The following is an 18,595-nucleotide window of genomic DNA, read 5'->3' as shown; positions in this document are numbered from 1 at the left end:
TCAAGGTAGTCACCCTGCCTGTGGTGGGAGGGTAGTGCAAGGTTATATGACAAAGTGTAGGGTACTTTGAAATATTTACAAAATTGCTGAACATTTTAATTAAATAATTAATATTTAAACAAAACAGAGTTGAGTGTAATTATACCAAAGACCTAAGCATGAGAAACACGCTTGATAAATATTATTCATTGTCTGACAGCCGTGAGTGGGAAAATAGGACTAATTCCACCTGGATGACCTCCTGGAAACTCGTTTTCCATTTGGGGAATTATAAGAAAACAATTCTTTCCATCTCCTAAGGGTGTGAGTGTATATGCGTCTATATGTTTAGGAGTTTATTAATAATGATGTCATATAAATTTATTGGTTATCAGAAACCAGATTTTAAGTTGTATTGTCCTCCCAGGGCTTTCCAAGAGAACCTTGGATGATTTTGATAAAAGGTTTAGAATCTGGTATTTAAGTCTGGCATAAAAATAAATCCATATTGGTATGATCCTAGTTATGACCAAGCTCTTTTAATGATTTAGACATTTACTGTATGATATATGTATGTGGTTTTAAAATTTCCCTATGAAACAACTGAGGATGCTGCATACAAATTATGGAGAAGTTAAACAAGGCAAAAAATTGCAAAACAATGAAAAAGAATATGCCTTTATTTGCATACTGACACATGAAAATTCACTTTCCACTTCAACATCAGTATAAAAAATTCAGCATGTAGCAGGGAAACATAGTATATTAAGAGGAGTGAATTTGAGCTGTTTTGAGAATAACAATATTTTCTATTTCTGTAAAGACAGCTTTGAACTCATCCATTAGTATATGCTGGTGCTTTCCTGTTGACATTAGTCACAGAATTTAAAGGCCCAATGTTATTGCACAGTTAGTAATCAAGTATTTATTGAAGTTAAAGTCTGGATATTAAAGGAATCAGAACCAGTGTTATTAAGCCTGCAATTTTTTTGGTCTAACATCTAACATGATGTATTTTCTGTTCATCATTTTATCAATTCTGTTAGTGTTTGCATTTGTTGTTGGAAATTTTGCCAATGGCTTCATAGCTCTAGTAAATGTCATTGACTGGGTTAAGACGCGAAAGATTTCCTTAGTTGACCAAATTCTCACTGCTCTCGTGATCTACAGAATTGGTTTACTCTGGGCCATATTATTATATTGGTATGCAACTGTGTTTAATTCGGCTTTATGTAGTTCAGAAGTAAGAATTTTTCCTTCTAATATCTTGGCAATAATCAACCATTTCAGCATCTGGCTTACTGCTAGCCTCAGCATATTTTATTTGCTCAAGATTGCCAATTTCTCCAACCTTCTTTTTCTCCACCTACAGAAGAGAATTAAGAGTGTTGTTCTGGTGATACTGTTGGGGCCCTTGGTATTTTTGATTTGTAATCTTGCTGTGGTAACCATGGATGAGGGTGTATGGACAAAAGAATATGAAGGAAATGTGACTTGGAAGATCAAATTGAAGAATGCAATACACCTTTCAAACTTGACTCTAAGCACGCTAGCAAACCTCATACCCTTCACTCTGACCCTAATATGTTTTCTGCTGTTAATCTGTTCTCTGTGTAAACATCTCAAGAAGATGCAGCTCCATGGCAAAGGATCTCAAGATCTCAGCACCAAGGTCCACGTAAAATCTTTGCAAACCGTGATCTCCTTTCTCATGTTGTTTGCCATTTACTTTCTGTGTCTAATCACTTTAACCTGGAGTCCTTGGAAACAGCAGAGCAAACTTGTATTCCTGCTTTGCCAAACTTTTGCAATCATGTATCCTTCATTCCACTCATTCATCCTGATTATGGGAAATAGGAAACTAAAACAGACCTTTCTTTCAGTTTTGTGGCAGGTGACATGCTGAGTGAAAGGACAGAAACCTTCAACTCCATAGATTCACAAGGGGAGCATCATGTGTCTTCTAGCAGTAAACAAACTGACGGTGTGTGGAACATTTTATATTTCTATTGATTGTTCCATAGTGTATGTATTTGAGTAATTTAAAAAAAAATACCTAGAAAAGTCTTACATATATATATGAGTGTATATGTATGCATGTATAAATAACAACATTGACCATAAATTATGAAACTGAGTATATTTCACATATATATTGTATGTATATTTTATTATAGCTCATTGTATAATATTTCCTTTGAAGAAATTATTATCTCTATTTATAATTAGGAACTTACAGCTTTTATGAGGAAATTAATGCTGTTTTCCATTGTAATTTGTACCACATATATGTACTTAACTATCATTGGTGAACCCCTCATTTTTTGGATGGTAAAGACATGCAATTCTAAATCAATGATGATAATGTATCTTTGGGGCAGGTTTTATTTCATTAGGAAATCTTATTTTATGTTTAGTAGAAAGCAAATTGTTAGCTAATGATGCACACAACAAAATTTGAGTGAGAAACATATGTAGAGTAAGTTTTGTACATGTATACCAAAAACAGTACAGAAGAATACTAGATTTAATACCAGTATGTGAATAGCTTAGAATAAAAATCATTTTTGTAATAGGAGTGAAGAAACATGATGATGATCATTTCAGTGCTGTTATAATTTTTTATGTGTAGTTAGAAAAGTCATTTCTTCCACTTTTTGAATCAAAGGATACCTTTTTTGAAGTTGACGTCTGATGTAAAGTATTTCCATTTATTCTTCTTAGCCACCTCTGAGCCCCTGAATTTCCAATTTTCTCCTTTGTCCTCTATTCCTAATATTCCTCAAAAAAACTCAAATATTCTCTGTCTTATAAAGGCCCAGCCAAAAGAGAGTATAGAAACTATACATGATAATTGATTGAAACCTTCTTCAAATGTTAAATGTTAAACTTTCTTTAAATGTTAAAAATATATGAAATCTATATATTGATTATAGGAAATGTATTAATGATTTGTTTTATTATAATTGTTTAAATGGTGAAATAACACAAAGTGTGTTGACGTATCTATTGATACCAAGTACTATCATAAGAAGGAAATATACAGCCTTGTTGAACAACCAAATTCTGTGTGACTGTTAATTCTTGGTGTCATGACATTTTAACATTATTATGTAAAACTTAAAATAAGTCAGCTCCACATCTGAGATATATATCTATATATCTATATATATATACACACACACACACACACACACACACACACACATTTTATCATACATTTTCCCTAGTACAATGTAATCACCATAAAAAGAGAGGTCATATCTGTCTTGCTTTCTCTTGACTCCCAGGACCAAAAAGCCAGCACAAATCAGATCCACATATATATGTATCAGATCCACATCTGATATGTGTGTATGTGTGTGTATATATATATATTTTGTATATCTATCTATCTATATATACACACACACATTTTGTTTATCATACGTCTTTCCCTCAGGAGACATTCAAGGAAATCTGAGAAAGCACATGTGTGTGTATAATACAGTTCCCTCCTTGTGTCACTCAGATGTGCTGATGCCCTCCAATTGTGGCTGGATTTACAAGCATATGACTTGTGCAGTTGCATGGAATCTTGTGTTTGAGGGGCTTTTTGGTTGGATTAATGCTCTGCACTTGTATTTTTGCTTTTCAGACAGCAGACACTCCTCTGCTGAAGAGGGAATAGTCTGCACTAATTCCCTAGGTATTTGCTTTCTCTTCTCCTACGGGCTTGATGGGGACATGCACAGAATCCTGTAATGCCCACAATGCATGCCTCTAGCAGCTTTGAATTCTGCTGGATCATCTGACACAATGGGCAGAGCAGGTTGGGCCAGAGCCTATATCTGCTGTAGAGATATCTCATGTTCTGGATTTCACTTGAAACCAGTAGTCTTTGCATTCATTCTGTAACCCATCTCATTTTGTCAGAGGCTAGGTAGGTTAAGTGAATAGGGATATGAAAAGGACTTTTGTAACGTGTCGGAGCCATATCCTCTACTGTGGTGCTTGTGGACACCAAAACCCCAAGAGGCTCGATAAACTCTGTGCTTCTCTTTTAGTCATAGGAAGTACATATAAGGCAACAGGCCACTTACTTTAAAGAGGATTTTTCTGTTGGTCATGGTGGCTCATGCCTGTAATCCCAGCACTTTGAGAGGTGGGCAGATTACTTGGGGCTGTGAATTTGAGATCAGTCTGGGCAACATGGTGAAACCCCATCTTCACTTAAATAAAAAAAAAAAAAATTGCCAGGCATGGTAGCAAAAGCCTGTAAACACAGCTACTCAGGAGGCTGAAGGATTTGAACGGATTGAACCCAGGAGGCGAAGGTTGCAGTGAGCCAAGATCGCTCTAGTGCATTCCAGCCTGGGTAACAGAGGGAGACTCTGTCTCAAAAATAAATAAGTAAATAAATAAATAAATAAATAAATGGATTTTTTTGGCATGTGGACCAGGAGTATGGGACTCCTAAAACAAAATCTGTGTTTCAGGTCTCTAAATATTGTCAGGTGTATCTCTCTCTTCTGGTGTTTTATTTCTATTTAATGTTCAAGTATTTTACTATAGGGAACGTTCCATTTCCTGGTTATTGCACCAATTACCATAACTTTATTAATATAATAACATGATGTTTTGCAAAATGTAAATTAAAGTGAGAGCAGAAGTGGCATCGCTTTGACATAAAACAGTGAAGCAGCACTTTTATTCTTAACACACAAAGGCCAATTGTTATAATCTCCTGACCCACCCATGGGTGTAAAATAAGAAATATTCACTAAATCAAGAGCCACATGCAAACTGCCAGAAGCTCTGCTCTGCTCAGGGAAGATGCCACATCCTAGAGAGCATTTGTAAATAGTGATTTAAATTTATGGAACTCTGACCTCATTTTGTAATGTATCTGATTTTGGTAGAGGTCAGTTAGGTTAGGTGGATAGGGATATAAAAAGACTACCATCCCCTGTGACAAAACTTTCAAGTGTTTTGTCACGGTAGTGATCAATTCCATTCCTTGGAGAATGTGATTATTATTTTTCAATCATTGTTGCAGTGGAGAATTTCACAGGTTTCCCCTTGGTCTTGCTCTGATAATGTCCCTTACTGTACAGGTCAGGAAGAAAGTGAGAATCCTGCCAGCTGCCATGTGTGTCCATTTCAATTACAACTTCAGGAAGAGGTAATAACAGAAAACTGATTAGATGCACCTTGGGACGGACATGAGCCAAAACTCTAAGCAGCATCTGACCTTCAAAAACTCCCAGTACAGGGTGGGTATGATGGCTCATGCCTGCAATCCCCACACTTTGGGAGGCACAGTTGGGAATATCTCTTGAGGCCAGGAGTTCCAGACCACCCTGGGCTACATGGTGAGAGCTTGTCTCTACAAAAACTTAAAAAAAAAAAAGAAAAAGAAAAAACAACAAAAATTATTTTGGCATGGTGGTGCTCACCTGTAGTCCCAGTTACCCAGGAAGCTGAGGCAGGAGACTCTCTTGAACCTATAACCAATATGAAGTCAGTTGCTGGCTGCATCCAGAGTCCAGTTAACAAGAGTGAGGCCTGGTACAAAAGTAATAAATTTATTCCAAACCTAGTTTGGGGAAGGGGCACAAAGAGTCCTGCCTTTAAGTGTAGCACTTCACCTTTGGAGCAGAAAGCAGACACTTTTACAAGGTAAGGGGGGATATCGAGCAAGGGTAGAGGGTCCTCCTGCAAGCTTGGTGCCTTATCTACCACGTGGGGGGATCTGTCCTACAGACCCTGACTCAATGACAGAGGAATAACATACACTGACACATATATTTGGCTTGTCAGTCCGGCCCAGCCTCCTGGCCACTTACAGACTCTAAGGAGAGTGCTGTCAGTCTTGGCCCAGACTTGCTGGCCTTTCTTGGCATTTGTTTAGCACACATTAAATGACAAAAGCTTTGAGTCAACACAATTAGAGGGTAATCAACCTGGTCACCTTTCCCCAGGAGAACAATATTGCCTGTGAGTGATGAAAGGTTAGTTTTAGGACTATCTCAGTAAACAAGCTCTTTAGATAAACTACTCTACATTCCTTTGTACTGTGCCCTAAGCTCTCTGGCTCCTGCAAAGAGACTCTGGCTGCTTCAGCCAAGCTATCTGAAGCTATGCAACAACCTCTTGGTCTTCCAAGAAGGTTTTTGTTTTATTTTATAATTTTCCCTACCATTCTGACTGAACCCCTACACTACCAGGTAGTTGAATTGGTGCCTTCTTTTGCAGAAATACATTACGAAAGTGGCCAAGTGGGTATGGTTTTCATATGCCCTCCTGTTGGATGAAAGTCCTCAGGCAATTCCTGGAGTGGAACAGAGCCTGGAATTTCCAGGTCCACTTCCTGGAGGTAAAAGTTCTGTGGTGGGTGTGCTTTGGTCTGCAAATTGACTGTCAATTCTCAGGGGAGATCTGTCTTGGCGCACATAGTTAGAGAAATGTGCCCTGCAGGTAATGTCCAGTGAGTGGGGGTGAAAGGTTACATTTGCATTTATGAAGGGCTAAGCAGGATACACAGAACAAAGGGAAGGAGGAAAGAAGAGAAGATAAAATAATAATAAAAAATAGTAACTCATACTCTTTTTCTTAGGAAAAAATGGGGCAATCTGTTACAAACCCAGGCTTTACTGAGTAAAATCATTACTCAAGGCTGTATTGAGTAATGATCATGCCACTGTACTACATACAGCCTGGGTGACGGATTGAGACTGAGTCTCTGAAAAAACCCAGATTCAAATAACACAAAAAACAAAAGAAAATTAAAAAGAATATCTCCCACTCTATCTCATGGACCACAGTGTCTTTTGGGTACCCAGACATTAGTGTTAGTTCAGGCTCTGCTGGGGGGGTCAATATCTGGTTTACTGGTGGCAATTTCATATGAGTCTGCAGCAACCTCAAGTCTTGCCTCCTCAGAAGAAGGAATTCAACTGAGGGGCATAAGTCAGAAGAGACTGAAGGAAGTTTCTGAGGAGGAATGGAAGTTTATTAAAAAGAGAACAGGAAAGAAAGGAAAGCACACTTGGAAGAGACCACAGTGGGCACTTTCGAGGTCAAGTGCAGTGTTAGGCCTTTTGACTTGGGGTTTTATATGTTGTTATACCTCTGGGGTCTTGTGTTCCTTTTCCCACGATTCTTCCCTTAGGGTCTTGTGTTCCTTTTTCCATGATTCAGCCTCTTAGGGTGGGCTGCTCACACGCGTGGTGTCCTGCTAACACTGGAGAGGTGAGCACGCACAGTGTGTTTACTGGAGTTGTACACATGCTTGCCTGAGGCATTCTTCCCGTTTTTGGTGGAATGCCCAAAGAAGGTCATATTCCACCATTTTCTCTCTCAACACACATGTGTCAGCCTACTCGCCCTGTTCCTGAGCTGCTGACTACCCATTTTAAGCACTTTTTTAAATTGTGAAATTGTCTCTCCCTGGTGCCTGTGACCAATTATTATTTTTAGAGAGGCAGTGTGACAACTGCCAGGCCATCACCTGATGGCCACCTGACATTCCTGGTGGGTGGTGGGAGCTGTCTTCTGCCCCGCTCATGCCTGACTATCTACCTACTGTAAGAGCCCTATACCTAAAAGTCTCAGATGGTGTGGGTGTGCGTCCTTTCCCTGGGTACTGTTATCTGGGAAATGGCTACAGGTCTTTGAGGAAGCACCATATGAATACACCCTGAATATCCTTGTAGTGAATTTTCAGCATCCTTTATCTAGGGGACTTAAGCTTCCCTTCAATTATTGAATTCTTGTTCTCGGAATTGGCTGTGTCCTGACAACTGGTTGAGGTTCTTTGATTTTCCACTTCAAAGGCTGACCTTAGGAATGAGCTTTTCAGCTCCGTTTTGCTCTTGGTTTATAAGTATTTATCAATTATGAAACCTCATCAACTACTGGCTTATGAACTCATTCCAATGAAGCTGGGTTTAAAATAATCCTTGTTTCACTATGATCACGATAGAAACACAATTTATGAGTAACCTTTTATTTCTAAAGAGAGTATTTTAGTACCAAATTTTCAAACAGAGGTAATATCTCAGATCTTCTGTCACATTTGAGTGAGTGATGATGGAGTTTGGAGGTTATATTTCTATAATGAAAACTATATTTATGGGTGGGGAATAAATGGTGGAATTCCTTAGAAGCACCAGTTCAGTTTTGTTTCCATGGAACTTAAAGTCCTTCAATCTTTGATACACTTGTAAGTACTGTTTTAATTTTTGATATTTTAAAGATTATTTTAAACTAAGAAGTCTTGATTTCTGCTAACAGAAATAGAGTAAAATTTAAATCACAGAATAGAATGGTGGAGCTGTGGTTGAGATACTATATTTTATTAATTGTAATGACATTTTCAGATCAAGTACTGCTCATTAAATTTCCCTGGGAGGAGAGTTTGTGGTGATGACCCAGCAACAGACAAGCTACTATCCAAAAACAAAAAAAAAACCAAAAAAACAAAAAACTACTAACATGAAATCAATTTCGAGTTTCTTCCAAGTTGCAGGAGAATGCCTAGACCATGATTTTAATCTCTTCTGTGACCTAAGTATTACAAAAAGTAGAAAATCATTGCCATTTTCATGTCCGGTGTACTAAAAATTTATAAAACTATTTTTTTTGAGAATTTGTGTTAGGAATACTTTGTTTAGTTTCTCCATTAAAAAATGATTTATACAAGGAGAACAAAAGTTTATTTCTACCACTAAAACAATGATAAAAAAAGAGTAATCAATATTGGGAGTCCAATTCTCAATTGTTAAATATTGATATTTAACAACCAGTTAAATGTAAGAGAAGAAATAATGAGTGAATTGGAAGAAAGCTTCCTAGAATGAAGCACAAAGAGACCAAGAGATACAAAATATAAGGCTAGAGGGTCAGAGACATTGAGCTCAGTCAGAATGTGTAACATACTTCTGCAGTTCTGGAAGATTAGAAGAGAGAAAATGGGGCAGAAGCAATGTGGAGATTTTTTAAAAAGTGACAAAAAGTATCAGTTCATATATTTTAGGAACCATCAAGCTTCAGACAAGGTAACTAAAACCAAATTGACATAAAATGACAGGACATCAAATACCAATAGAAAATCTGAAAAGTAACTAGAGGAAGAGATAGATTACATTAAAGGAAATAACTGTCTAAATGACAGTCTGATTTTCAACAGACCAAAATCAAGCTAGAGTTCAATGGAATCATGTTTTCAGTGTTTTTCTAAAAGAATAGACCTTGATAAACAGAAACTTAAAATGATTTTTTTCAGATAATAGAAAAATTGTTATTTTTAATATTATTGTATGTAGAGTTGGAGTCTCACTCTGTTGTCCAGGCTGGAGTTCAGTGGTAGGATCATGGCTTACTGCAATCTGGAACTCCTGGACTCAAACCATCCTCCCACCTCAGCCTTGTGAGTAGCTTCACGATGCCTGGCTAACTTTTTCATTCATTGTAGAGGGAGTTTCGCTGTGTTGCACAGATTGGTCTTGAACTCCTGGGTGCTCCTGCCCCAGCCTTACAAAATATTGGGATTATGCGTGTGAGCGACCCTGCCTGGCCAGTAAAGGGACTTATTGAAAATATTAAGTTGGGGGGTCGGAGCAAGATGGCCGAATAGGAACAGCTCCAGTCTCCAACTCCCAGCACGAGCGACACAGAAGAACGATGATTTCTGCATTTTCAAATGAGGTACTGGGTTCATCTCACTGGGGAGTGCCGGACGATCGGTGCTGGTCAGCTGCTGCAGCCCGACCAGCGAGAGCTGAAGCAGGGCGAGGCATTGCCTCACCTGGGAAGCGCAAGGGGGAAGGGAATCCCTTTTCCTAGCCAGGGGAACTGAGACACACAACACCTGGAAAATCGGGTAACTCCCACCCCAATACTGCACTTTAAGCAAACAGGCACACCAGGAGATCATAACCCACACCTGGCCTGGAGGGTCCCACGCCCACGGAGCCTCCCTCAATGCTAGCACAGCAGTCTGTGATCTACCGGCAAGGCAGCAGCGAGGCTGGGGAAGGGGCGCCCGCCATTGCTGAGGCTTAAGTAGGTAAAGAAAGCTGCTGGGAAGCTCGAACTGGGTGGAGCTCACAGCAGCTCAAGGAAACCTGCCTGTCTCTGTAGACTCCACCTCTGGGGACAGGGCACAGTAAACAATAACAAACACAGCAGAAGCCTCTGCAGACGCAAACGACTCTGTCTGACAGCTTTGAAGAGAGCAGTAGATCTCCCAACACAGAGGTTGAGATCTGAGAAGGGACAGACTCCCTGCTCAAGTGGGTCCCTGACCCCCGAGTAGCCTAACTGGTAGACATCCCCCACTAGGGGCAGTCTGACACCCCACACCTCACAGGGAGGAGTACACCCCTGAGAGGAAGCTTCCAAAGCAAGAATCAGACAGGTACACTCGCTGTTCAGAAATATTCTATCTTCTGCAGCCTCTGCTGCTGATACCCAGGCAAACAGGGTCTGGAGTGGACCTCAAGCAATCTCCAACAGACCTACAGCTGAGGGTCCTGACTGTTAGAAGGAAAACTATCAAACAGGAAGGACACCTACACCAAAACCCCATCAGTACATCACCATCATCAAAGACCAGAGGCAGATAAAACCACAAAGATGGGGAAAAAGCAGGGCAGAAAAGCTGGAAATTCAAAAAATAAGAGTGCATGTCCACCAGCAAAGGAGCGCAGCTCATCGCTAGCAACGGATCAAAGCTGGACGGAGAATGACTTTGACGAGATGAGAGAAGAAGGCTTCAGTCCATCAAATTTCTCAGAGCTAAAGGAGGAATTACGTACCCAGTGTAAAGAAACTAAAAATCTTAAAAAAATGTGGAAGAATTGATGGCTAGAGTAATTAATGCAGAGAAGGTCATAAACGAAATGAAAGAGATGAAAACCATGACACAAGAAATACGTGACAAATGCACAAGCTTCAGTAACTGACTTGCTCAACTGGAAGAAAGAGTATCAGCGATTGAGGATCAAATGAATGAAATGAAGCGAGAAGAGAAACCAAAAGAAAAAAGAAGAAAAAAAAACGAACAAAGCCTGCAAGAAGTATGGGATTATGTAAAAAGACCAAATCTACGTCTGATTGGGGTGCCTGAAAGTGAGGGGGAAAATGGAACCAAGTTGGAAAACACTCTTCAGGATATCATCCAGGAGAACTTCCCCAACCTAGTAGGGCAGGCCAACATTCAAATCCAGGAAATACAGAGAACGCCACAAAGATACTCCTCAAGAAGAGCAACTCCAAGACACATAATTGCCAGATTCACCAAAGTTGAAATGAAGGAAAAAATCTTAAGGGCAGCCAGAGAGAAAGGTCGGGTTACCCACAAAGGGAAGCCCATCAGACTAACAGCAGATCTCTTGGCAGAAACTCTACAAGCCAGGAGAGAGTGGGGGCCAATATTCAACATTCTTAAAGAAAAGAATTTTAAACCCAGAATTTCATATCCAGCCAAACTAAGTTTCATAAGTGAAGGAGAAATAAAATCCTTTACAGATAAGCAAATGCTTAGAGATTTTGTCACCACTAGGCCTGCCTTACAAGAGACCCTGAAGGAAGCACTCAACATGGAAAGGAACAACCGGTGCCAGCCATTGCAAAAACATGCCAAAATGTAAAGACCATCGAGGCTAGGAAGAAACTGCATCAACTAACGAGCAAAATAACCAGTTAATATCATAATGGCAGGATCAAGTTCACACATAACAATCTTAACCTTAAATGTAAATGGACTAAATGCTCCAATTAAAAGACACAGACTGGCAAACTGGATAAAGAGTCAAGACCCATCAGTCTGCTGTATTCAGGAGACCCATCTCACACGCAGAGACATACATCGGCTCAAAATAAAGGGATGGAGGAAGATTTACCAAGCAAATGGAGAACAAAAAAAAGCGGGGGTTGCAATACTAGTCTCTGATAAAACAGACTTTAAACCATCAAAGATCAAAAGAGACAAAGAAGGCCATTACATAATGGTAAAGGGATCAATTCAACAGGAAGAGCTAACTATCCTAAATATATATGCACCCAATACAGGAGCACCCAGATTCATAAAGCAAGTCCTTAGAGACTTACAAAGAGACTTAGACTCCCATACAATAATAATGGGAGACTTCAACACTCCACTGTCAACATTAGACAGATCAACGAGACAGAAAGTTAACAAGGATATCCAGGAATTGAACTCATCTCTGCAGCAAGCAGACCTAATAGACATCTATAGAACTCTCCACCCCAAATCAACAGAATATACATTCTTCTCAGCACCACATCGTACTTACTCCAAAATCGACCACGTAATTGGAAGTAAAGCACTCCTCAGCAAATGTACAAGAACAGAAATTATAACAAACTGTCTCTCAGACCACAGTGCAATCAAACTAGAACTCAGGACTAAGAAACTCAATCAAAACCGCTCAACTACATGGAAACTGAACAACCTGCTCCTGAATGACTACTGGGTACATAACGAAATGAAGGCAGAAATAAAGATGTTCTTTGAAACCAATGAGAACAAAGATACAACATACCAGAATCTCTGGGACACATTTAAAGCAGTGTGTAGAGGGAAATTTATAGCACTAAATGCCCACAAGAGAAAGCAGGAAAGATCTAAAATTGACACTCTAACATTGCAATTAAAAGAACTAGAGAAGCAAGAGCAAGCACATTCGAAAGCTAGCAGAAGACAAGAAATAACTAAGATCAGAGCAGAACTGAAGGAGATAGAGACACAAAAAACCCTCCAAAAAATCAGTGAATCCAGGAGTTGGTTTTTTGAAAAGATCAACAAAATTGACAGACCACTAGCCAGACTAATAAAGAAGAAAAGAGAGAAGAATCAAATCGACGCAATTAAAAATGATAAAGGGGATATCACCACCGACCCCACAGAAATACAAACTACCATCAGAGAATACTATAAACACCTCTACGCAAATAAACTGGAAAATCTAGAAGAAATGGATAATTTCCTGGACACTTACACTCTTCCAAGACTAAACCAGGAAGAAGTTGAATCCCTGAATAGACCAATAGCAGGCTCTGAAATTGAGGCAATAATTAATAGCCTACCAACCAAAAAAGTCCATGACCAGATGGATTCACAGCGGAATTCTACCAGAGGTACAAGGAGGAGTTGGTACCATTCCTTCTGAAACTATTCCAATCAATAGAAAAAGAGGGAATCCTCCCTAACTCATTTTATGAGACCAACATCATCCTGATACCAAAGCCTGGCAGAGACACAACAAAAAAAGAGAATTTTAGACCAATATCCCTGATGAACATCGATGCAAAAATCCTCACTAAAATACTGGCAAACCAGATTCAGCAACACATCAAAAAGCTTATCCACCATGATCAAGTGGGCTTCATCCCTGGGATGCAAGGCTGGTTCAACATTCGCAAATCAATCAACATAATCCAGCATATAAACAGAACCAAAGACAAGAAACACATGATTATCTCAATAGATGCAGAAAAGGCTTTTGACAAAATTCAACAGCCCTTCATGCTAAAAACGCTCAATAAATTCGGTATTGATGGAATGTACCTCAAAATAATAAGAGCTATTTATGACAAACCCACAGCCAATATCATACTGAATGGGCAAAAACTGGAAAAATTCCCTTTGAAAACTGGCACAAGACAGGGATGCCCTCTCTCACCACTCCTATTCAACATAGTGTTGGAAGTTCTGGCTAGGGCAATTAGGCAAGAGAAAGAAATCAAGGGTATTCAGTTAGGAAAAGAAGAAGTCAAACTGTCCCTGTTTGCAGATGACATGATTGTATATTTAGAAAACCCCATTGTATCAGCCCAAAATCTCCTTAAGCTGATAAGCAACTTCAGCAAAGTCTCAGGATACAAAATTAATGTGCAAAAATCACAAGCATTTTTATACACCAGTAACAGACAAACAGAGAGCCAAATCAGGAATGAACTTCCATTCACAATTGCTTCAAAGAGAATAAAATACCTAGGAATCCAACTTACAAGGGATGTAAAGGACCTCTTCAAGGAGAACTACAAACCACTGCTCAATGAAATAAAAGAGGACACAAACAAATGGAAGAACATACCATGCTCATGGATAGGAAGAATCAATATCGTGAAAATGGCCATACTGCCCAAGGTAATTTATAGATTCAATGCCATCCCCATCAAGCTACCAATGAGTTTCTTCACAGAATTGGAAAAAACTGCTTTAAAGTTCATATGGAACCAAAAAAGAGCCCGCATCTCCAAGACAATCCTAAGTCAAAAGAACAAAGCTGGAGGCATCACGCTACCTGACTTCAAACTCTACTACAAGGCTACAGTAACCAAAACAGCATGGTACTGGTACCAAAACAGAGATCTAGACCAATGGAACAGAACAGAGTCCTCAGAAATAATACCACACATCTACAGCCATCTGATCTTTGACAAACCTGAGAGAAACAAGAAATGGGGAAAGGATTCCCTATTTCATAAATGGTGCTGGGAAAATTGGCTAGCCATAAGTAGAAAGCTGAAACTGGATCCTTTCCTTACTCCTTATACGAAAATTAATTCAAGATGGATTAGAGACTTAAATGTTAGACCTAATACCATAAAAATCCCTGAGGAAAACCTAGGTAGTACCATTCAGGACATAGGCATGGGCAAAGACTTCATGTCTAAAACACCAAAAGCAACGGTAGCAAAAGCCAAAATTGACAAATGGGATCTCATTAAATTAAAGAGCTTCTGCACAGCAAAAGAAACTACCATCAGAGTGAACAGGCAACCTACAGAATGGGAGAAACTTTTTGCAATCTACTCATCTGACCAAGGGCTAATATCCAGAACCTACAAAGAACTCAAACAAATTTACAAGAAAAAAACAAACAACCCCATCAAAAAGTGGGCAAAGGATATGAACAGACATTTCTCAAAAGAAGACATTCATACAGCCAACAGACACATGAAAAAATGCTCATCATCACTGGCCATCAGAGAAATGCAAATCAAAACCACAATGAGATACCATCTCACACCAGTTAGAATGGCGATCATTAAAAAGTCAGGAAACAACAGGTGCTGGAGAGGATGTGGAGAAATAGGAACACTTTTACACTGTTGGTGGGATTGTAAACTAGTTCAACCATTATGGAAAACAGTATGGCGATTCCTCAAGGATCTAGAACTAGATGTACCATATGACCCAGCCATCCCATTACTGGGTATATACCCAAAGGATTATAAATTATGCTGCTATAAAGACACATGCACACGTATGTTTATTGCAGCACTATTCACAATAGCAAAGACTTGGAATCAACCCAAAGGTCCGTCAGTGACAGATTGGATTAAGAAAATGTGGCACATATACACCATGGAATACTATGCAGCCATAAAAAAGGATGAGTTTGCGTCCTTTGTAGGGACATGGATGCAGCTGGAAACCATCATTCTTAGCAAACTATCACAAGAACAGAAAACCAAACACCGCATGTTCTCACTCATAGGTGGGAACTGAACAATGAGATCACTTGGACTCAGGAAGGGGAACATCACACACAGGGGCCTATCATGGGGAGGGGGGAGGGGGGAGGGATTGCATTGGGAGTTATACCTGATGTAAATGACGAGTTGATGGGTGCAGCACACCAACATGGCACAAGTATACATATGTAAGAAACCTGCACGTTATGCCCTGTATCATGGTTACTTGAGTGCTTATGATACACTGCAGTATTTCCCATTTTTGTTTTGGTTCATTTCTAAGTGTGTATTATAATTTTCATATAAAAATTTTAAATTAGGAGAAATATCTCATAGAAATTTACTATTACTCATCTCATTACATACTGAGGGAAAAAATAAACTATTTGTATACATTCTTAAACAACTCTAAGAGAGTTGAAGTAAGAACTTTCTTATTTAGTTGCAACATGAGGAAATTTGAGATGATGTTATCTGTCACCTCCAGATTTTTCCAAAGGATTTCTTCTAGCCTTAATTATCCACCTCACAGGAATAAACCTTTGCCCTTCACCATCGATTTTTTCGTTTAGCTCCCGAATTCCTGACACAACAAGGTTGTTCATATTTCCCACACTCTTGGTTTTACAGAGTTCTTTTATCAGTTAATGTTTTACTGCAAGAGGAAAACCTCCAAAACTACATTAGATATTTATATGTCACAAGTTTTGGATTTCATTTTTCTTAGCTGGGTTTGGTGAATGTCTCCGGTGATTTGTGGTGGGCCAACTTCTGCATCTTGGAGGTCGTTAGAGTTGGGCCAATTTCATCTGGATCAGGTGGGGACAATCCTTCTTCATTAACTTCTCATTCTCCTTCTGGGAACAGTGTATTAGCCGAGTGATAGTCTCATGGTAAATGGAAAGAGGAAGAATCCCCAGTATGAAAGCCATCTCAAATCTTTATGCAAAGTGTAGTAATTTTCTGTTCATCAAAGTAAGTTAAATGATTGAACTCCAAGTTCAGGGGAAAGGTAGTCAGTCTTCCTGTGATGGGAGGATGCTGAAAGAATATATATCAAAGAGTCTGGTAGTGAGGAATATTTATAAAATTGCTGAATATTTTAATTAAATAATAAATATTTAAACATTAGACTTGAAAGAAACTTTACCAAAGGTCTAAGAATTAGAGATATGTTTGATAAATAAATATTGTTCATGGGCTGAAAACCCTGAGTGAGAAAATAGGACTAATTTCAGCTGGACAACCTCCTGGAAATGCATTTTTTATTTTGGAAATTACAAGAAAATAATTCATTCCATTCATAAGTGGTGTGCACATGTGTGTGTTTGTGCGTGTATTTATGAGCTTGTGAATAATGAAGTTACAGAAAAGTGTTAGCAGCAACCAGATCTTATGGAGTACTGGCCTGCCTGTGTTTCTCAAGTAAATCTTAGATACTTTTGATAAGAGAAGTTTAAATTCTGTGTATTTATATCTAGCATTTAAAAAAGACTATATAGGTGATGATCTTAGTTATGACCAAGCTCCCTTTAAGAATTTAGGCATTTACTATATGATCTCTGTATTGGGTTGTAAAACTTTCCTAACAGCTGAAGTTGCTAAAGACAAATGATGGAGAGGTTACACAAGAAAAAATTGCAAACACTGAAAGTGAATATGTCCTTGTTTGCATACTAGCAAATGAGAATTCAGGTTTCATGTCAACTTCAGTGTGAATAATTCCAGTGTATAACAAGAACAGACAGTGAATGAATGAGTTAATTTGAGTCGTTTTGAAAATAAGAATGTTTTCCATAAAGAGAGCATTAAACTCATCCGTTAGCATGTCATGGTGATTTCTGGCTTTACACTGGTCACAACAGTTAAAAGTAAAAAGAATGTCACAGGAGATACACAAATCAGGTGCATATAGAATTTAAGGTTAGGATATTCAAGCAATCACATCCAGTGATATTACACTGGCATTTAAAAAATTTCTTTTTGTCTGTTTAGACATGATAACTTTTCTGCCCATCACTTTTTCCATTCTAATAGTGGTTATATTTGTTATTGGAAATTTTGCTAATGGCTTCATAGCATTGATAAATTCCACTGAGTGGGTCAAGAGACAAAAGATCTCCTTTGCTGGCCAAATTCTCACTGCTCTGGCGGTCTCCAGAGTTGGTTTGCTCTGGGTATTATCACTACATTGGTATGCAACTGAGTTTAATCTAGCTTTTCATAGTGTAGAAGTAAGAAGTACTGCTTATAATGTCTGGGTAGTGACCAACCATTTCAGCAACTGGCTTGCTACTAGCCTCAGCATGTTTTATTTGCTCAGAATTGCCACTTTCTCCAACCTTATTTTCTTCACTTAAATAGGAGAGTAAAGAGTGTCATTCTGGTGACACTGTTAGGGCCTTTGCTGTTTTTGGTTTGTCAACTTTTTGTGATGAACATGAATCAGATTGTACGGACAAAAGAATATGAAGGAAACATGACTTGGAAGATCAAATTGAAGAGTGCAATGTACCTTTCAAATACAACTGTAACCATGCTAGCAAACTTTGTACCCCTCACTCTGACCCTGATATCTTTTCTGCTGTTAATCTGTTCTCTGTGTAAACATCTCAAGAAGATGTGGGTCCATGGCAAAGGATCTCAAGATCCCAGCACCAAGGTCCACACAAAAGCTTTGCAAATTGTGACCTGTTTTCTCCTGGTATGTGCCATTTACTTTCTGTCCATGATCCTATCAGTTTGGAATTCTGGGAGGCTGGAAAAGAAACCTTTCTTCATGTTCTGCCAAGCTATTTGTATTCAGCTATCCTTCAACCCACCTATTCATCCTGATTTGGGGAAACAAGACACTAAAGCAGACTTTTCTTTCAGTTTTAAGGAATGTAAAGTACTGGGTGAAAGGACAGAAGCCTTCATCTCCATAGATTCACAAGAGGGGCATTGTGTGTCTTCTAGCAGGAAACTAAATGGAGGTGTATGAAACATTTTATATTTGTTACTGGGTTTTCTGTAATGTATGTATGTAAATAATTTCCAAATATATACCTAGAAAAGTCTTTTACCTAATGTTATTCTGGAAAAGTATATATGTGTGTGTGTGTATTTATGTGTGTATGAAAAA

The 18,595-nt window shown here is 38.8% G+C and overlaps 2 protein-coding genes, 1 long non-coding RNA gene and 1 pseudogene across 7 annotated transcripts in view; all 4 read left to right on the top strand.

Annotated features, from left to right (window-relative positions):
* Positions 1–3,043, top strand: part of LOC135964332 (taste receptor type 2 member 46) — a 28,349-nt gene extending 25,306 nt beyond the window's left edge. For 4 of the 5 annotated variants that reach the window (XR_010579290.2, XR_010579287.2, XR_010579289.2 and 1 more), the window contains one exon: positions 1,863–3,043. The gene's annotated coding sequence lies outside the window, so the exon portion shown is untranslated. The remainder of the gene's footprint in view (positions 1–1,862) is intronic. The other variant, XM_065523763.2, reaches the window with a different exon arrangement.
* LOC102136592 (taste receptor type 2 member 64-like) lies at positions 856–3,043 on the top strand. Its single transcript, XM_045364753.3, has one exon. The coding sequence runs from the start codon at positions 986–988 to the stop codon at positions 1,883–1,885; it is 900 nt and encodes a 299-aa protein (XP_045220688.2). The 5' UTR covers positions 856–985; the 3' UTR covers positions 1,886–3,043.
* Positions 3,044–3,615: 572 nt separating this feature from the next.
* LOC141408023 (uncharacterized) lies at positions 3,616–6,753 on the top strand. Its single transcript, XR_012420034.1, has 2 exons — positions 3,616–3,667; positions 5,076–6,753. It is a non-coding gene; the product is annotated as an uncharacterized lncRNA (long non-coding RNA).
* Positions 6,754–17,332: 10,579 nt separating this feature from the next.
* On the top strand, positions 17,333–18,595 carry LOC141408022 (taste receptor type 2 member 46-like; annotated as a pseudogene).

This window comes from Macaca fascicularis, chromosome 11 (assembly GCF_037993035.2).
Source record: "Macaca fascicularis isolate 582-1 chromosome 11, T2T-MFA8v1.1".
Taxonomy (NCBI): domain Eukaryota; kingdom Metazoa; phylum Chordata; class Mammalia; order Primates; family Cercopithecidae; genus Macaca; species Macaca fascicularis.
The sequence above is the reverse complement of the archived record's forward strand: the minus strand, read 5'-3'. Positions and strand labels throughout refer to the sequence as shown.

Excerpts from the sequence above, each read along its gene's own strand:
- LOC102136592 (XM_045364753.3), top strand. The coding sequence starts at position 986 with ATGATGTATTTTCTGTTCATCATTTTATCAATTCTGTTAGTGTTTGCA.